This window comes from Electrophorus electricus, chromosome 1 (assembly GCF_013358815.1).
Source record: "Electrophorus electricus isolate fEleEle1 chromosome 1, fEleEle1.pri, whole genome shotgun sequence".
Lineage (NCBI taxonomy): Eukaryota > Metazoa > Chordata > Actinopteri > Gymnotiformes > Gymnotidae > Electrophorus > Electrophorus electricus.
In genome coordinates, this window is record NC_049535.1 from 14,868,981 (window position 1) to 14,873,980 (window position 5,000).

The following is a 5,000-nucleotide window of genomic DNA, read 5'->3' on the forward strand; positions in this document are numbered from 1 at the left end:
TTCGGCCCTGTGTGTGGTAGCGATTTGGTTGTGGTCTAGCAGGGAGTGAGAGTAATGTCTGTTTTTACATGGGAAGATTTAAAGAGCGGTCCAAGAGCCATGTTTCAGTGTACATGCTGGAGACCACCATGCAGAGCCAATGGCAACATGAGCCCACCCCTTACCGAGGGGGGCCGTGTGGAGCTGTGTGCGGATGAAAATGTGAGTCCTGCAGAAAATGTGTAAATCTTTCTGAGCTGTATGCAGTGAATCATCAAAGAGGAACGACTCCAAACAGACCCATGATCCAGCCACACACACACACACACACACACACACACACACACACACACACACACACACACACACACCATAGCAATAGCACACAAACGGCAGCAGAACAATGAAGGAACGCAAGCATGTGAATTCTTTGTTACGGCATTTCACAGAAACCCCTTCAACACTCACAAGTTTTGCTCCTGGCACAAACGGGCTCACCTGGGCTGGCTGAGCACCGAGGATCCGTCAGCCTGCTGCTCGTGCTAGGAGAGCAGGAAACGCAGCGTTTTCTGGGAGCGCAGGGAAAAAAATAGAGCGTTGATAGACACAAATGGAAATTCCAGAGTGCTCCAAAAACAATGGCTGCATGATGTCACTCCAGCTGGCACGTCCACGGACCGGGAAATCTGGAGCTCTCCGGCTTTTAATAAAAAACACAAACGAAGGCTTTGGGTCGAGGAAACTGCGAGCGATGACACTACAGCTCGGAAACGGAGCGCTTGTTACGGGGAGACAAGTGCCTGAGTTTTCCCTCGTGATCTGCTCATCGCAGAAATTAGATCATCTCATCTATGTCTCATCTATGAGCCCTAGGGGTTTTCCCCCCCACTCAGGTAGGCGTGTTTTGGCGGGAACAGGTGAACAGGGTGTGGGTGTGTCAGGTAGGTGGAGTTCGGCCTGTGTACCTGCTTTCACCTGCTGTGTGTGAAGGAGGGAAGATTCCTTAGCGCCCCCCCCCCCCCCCCCCCCCCACAGACACACATGCACACACTCCCCCTCCCCTCCTCCGCTCCTTTCGACAACCAGGATTCAGCTGTTCGTATGAGGCCTGTTCCCAGGTCAGTAGACCTAACACACCCACTGCTATTGCTGTCTGGATGAACACTTTGATATTCCGGTTTTTAGCAGTTTGGGATTTTTATACAGATTGACAGCTCACACTTGATGTATACCTCTGAAAAAAAAAAAAAATCTGGAATATTATTGCCTGTTCAAAATATGGCAATGTTAATATCAGAAGGTTCCTCCAAAAGATACTGTTTCGGAAATAATAACAGCAAATTTTAGCAATAATGGTGATTACCAATATATGTGATTCTGTGTTGTTGCACGCAGTAAAGATGGAATAAAGTTCTGTGTCAGGTCTTTAATTTGGCTATTTTTATTCGAGCATGGTCATTTCCAAGAGGAATTACAAATTAAAAATTCAATAATACTTTTACAAAGACATTTCAGGAAAGAGTCTTTTTTCTGTCGTGATATCATACGTTGTGTTGTAACAGTCCCTCTTCATTTTTTAGCTAAAAAACAAGATGAAGAAAGTGGAATTTTTTTTTTCAGTGGAAAATACAGTGTTCTCACAATATTGTATCAAAAGTTCCCAAATTTGGAATTTTCAGTAACTGGAAAAAAAAAATAAAAACAAAGAAAATTAAATCATAAGCTGAAAATTTGCAATTCACAATTAATGTTTTAAAACACAATAAATGCTCTCTTTACGTAAAATTTGCCCAAATGATCGTCATGTTTCATTTTACTAAAATATATCTATATATTGAAGAACTAGAATACTGTACACTACAGTATGAAATAAATAAAATCAGGAAATACAAAATGGGCCACATAAATAAAATGTTATTTAAAACTAGAAATAAAATGAATTTCGATTTTGTTGTACGCGAAATGGTTTGGTGTAATACTGACAAAGAGAGAAAAAAAAAACAGAACGGAAAATTGCACAAAGATGATGTAAACTAAAGAACTGGTGCGTGCTTTGCTAACACTGAGATGGTGCTCCCGTGGAGAAGGCTAAGGAAATGCCCCGTCCCTCCTTTAACACTATACAGGGATGGCACTTGTAGAAACACACAGATTAAAAGGTTTGCATATAAGGCTTTTGTTTTTTTGTTTTTTCACTTTAGTCTTCTCTAATACAAAAAAAAAAAAAAAACAACCTTACAAAGGCTTTTTCCTTCAGTCCGTTTCTCCTTCGTCTCGTCTCCAGACCTTTTCACTTGCTCTACACAGTCTGTTTAAGACTTTGAACGTCTTCCACCCAAACAGATATATATGTTAAGTTCCTTCACATAGAGTAAATTCAGAGGCCTAAAAGTGTGTGGCTAGTTGAGTAAACACCAGGCTGAGGACACAGTGGGACGGGGATGAGTCGTAATACTGACAGACCGCAGCAAACCTGCCATAGCCTCTGTGTGGTTTTTTTTTTTTTTTAATTTTCAACACTGTATAAATATACATAGGCAATACTTTTTATTAATTTTGTAGTGATTATAGAAGCGGAGTGCAATTTTGTACAAGTTACTAGTTTTGTGCTATAAATACTATGGAACACAAGGTTTTAGGATGGTAGCACCACACATAATTTTAGGCCTTAATACTGTACAATTTTTTAAACATATTACATTTATTTTTCATTTTTGCATAATGCAGCTTCTTACAAAAAAAAAAAGAGAAAAGAACAACAACAACAACAGAAAAAAAAAAAAACCCTAACAAAAAAAACCCGTGTCCCCGCCTCGTCCCTTCCCTGACCGGATGATTGGCTCAGACGCCTGTCCGTCTGCAGACGCTCCCCTCTGGTTTTCTTGTTTTTTTGTTTTTTTTTTCTTTTCAGTCCATTAAATGGAGTTGGCGGGAATCCGGAGGCCTCGTGCACATCCGCCTGTCTCGTGCGATCGGGCCGCAGGGTTGTGCTGGCCAGGCTGACCGCGCTACCGGTGAAATCAAGAAGAACGCTGACGAGACGCAGGATGGGGGTGGAGGGGCAATCTTCTAGAGCGCAGTAGTCTCGTTACATGGCGTCCTCCATGTTGTCCTCGTGGTCAGATTTGGTTTCCGTCTTGCCGTCCAGCGAGCTGTCGTCCATCGAGTGCTCGCCGTTCTCCTCGTCGCGCGCCGTGTCCAGGTCCGTGTCCACGCTCTTGTTCTCGCTCTCCTCCTCAAACTCCTCAAACTCCTCCTCCCGTCGACCCCCCCTCTCCTTGCCATAGGGCCCCTCCGCCTCCTCGGGCCGCGCCCTGGCCCCGCTCCTGGCTCCGCCCCCGACCCTGTCGACCACGACGCCGTCGCGTAGGATGGCGTCGCGTTCGGGCCGCTCGGGGTAGACGGGGGGCGGGGTGAGGCCCTGCAGGTACGCCCGCTTCATGAGGAGTTCGGTGGGCTCCAGGTGCCCCTTGTCCCGCGCCTCCCTCTCGGCCGCCTCGCGCTCCTCCGCCTCCCTCTTGCAGTAGGAGTAGCGGTGGTTCATGTGCTGGGAGTAGGAGCCGGAGTGGGAGAAGCGCTTGCCGCACTTGTCGCACTGGTAGGGTTTCTCGCCCGAGTGCAGGCGCGAGTGCTCGATCAGGTGGTGCTTGTGTTTGAAAGCCTTCTTGCAGATCTGGCACTGGTGTGGCCGTTTGCCTGCAGACACACACAACGACAGGGCGCGCGTGGTGAGTGGAAAGTGTCGGCCGCTTCACACACACACACACACACACACACACACACACACACACACACACACACGCGCATAATACAGTGTTACAATACTCACGAAAGAGAAGGATTAGACACCAACTAATAAGAAAAGAAAAACTAAATGACCCAGATGGAAAAACGAGCAAAGAAATAATGTAATACATGTTAATAAATAGTTGTATGTTTGTCTACTCTGCGTTCGGTTCTGGGATTAATAAACACACAGACACACATGGTCTGTGCTACATTTGGGCATTTACTTTCCAAAATTCCCTCCTAGAGGTTGAACATGGGGGAGCTGAGACGCACACACACACACACACACACACACACACACACACACACAGACACACACACACACACTTTATGTTTTGGCAGAAGAGTCGCACAGCCAGAAATGCAACATAAATAAACCAGCACAAAGCAAACAAACCCAGTGCTGCTGCACAGGAACAAACAAATATAAGATGAAATTAAAATGCAGTCTCCTAAAGCTCTCTCTTTCTCTCCCTTTCTCTCCCTCTCTCTCTCTCTCTGTCTGTCGCGCTGTCTTCACTCTGTTTTTTCCTCCAAGCCTTGCCTCTGTAAACTCGGCCACACTGTGCTGAGCACCATGTTTGCGGTCCAAGAACGCAGCGGCTACTAATGAGGTGGGATTTCATGACATCATAGACTAAATGACATCACCAAAGCCACCGTCGCAGCAGCAGGAGGAGAACGGACGAGTATGGGGGGGGGGGGGGGACAAGGGGGAGGGAGGGAGAGACAGGGACGGAGAGGGAGGGAGGGAGGGAGAGAGAGAGAGAGCGAGAGTGAAAGAGGCAGAGAGAGCGAGAGAGAGAGAGAGAGAGAGAGCGAGAGGGAGGGAGGGAGGGAGAGAGAGAGGGAGGGAGGGAGGGAGGGAGAGAGAGAGAGAGAGAGAGAGAGAGGGAGGGAGGGAGAGAGAGAGAGAGAGAGAGAGAGAGAGAGGGAGGGAGGGAGGGAGGGAGGGAGGGTGTGTGTGAGTCAGGCTACATGTTTTGGGTGAGTGTACAGGTACTGTCTGCCAAGCCCTCTTTTCTACACTGAACTCAGCACATCCAAAGTATTCTGACTGTGTGTTTGACACGGATCACACACACACACACACGCGCGCGCACATACACACACACGCGCACGCACTCATGCACACACACACGCACGCACGCACGCACGCACACACGCGCACGCACACGCACGCACGCATACGCACGCACACACTCACGCACACACACACACACGCGCACACA

The 5,000-nt window shown here is 47.4% G+C and overlaps 1 protein-coding gene across 6 annotated transcripts in view; it reads right to left on the reverse strand.

Annotated features, from left to right (window-relative positions):
* Window positions 1–1,397: 1,397 nt before the first annotated feature.
* Window positions 1,398–5,000, reverse strand: part of zeb2b (zinc finger E-box binding homeobox 2b) — a 79,385-nt gene continuing 75,782 nt past the window's right edge. For all 6 annotated transcript variants that reach the window (XM_027019306.2, XM_027019304.2, XM_027019301.2 and 3 more), the window contains one exon: window positions 1,398–3,675. In XM_027019306.2, the coding sequence (XP_026875107.2) occupies window positions 3,068–3,675 (608 nt within the window). In that variant the 3' untranslated portion in view covers window positions 1,398–3,067. The remainder of the gene's footprint in view (window positions 3,676–5,000) is intronic.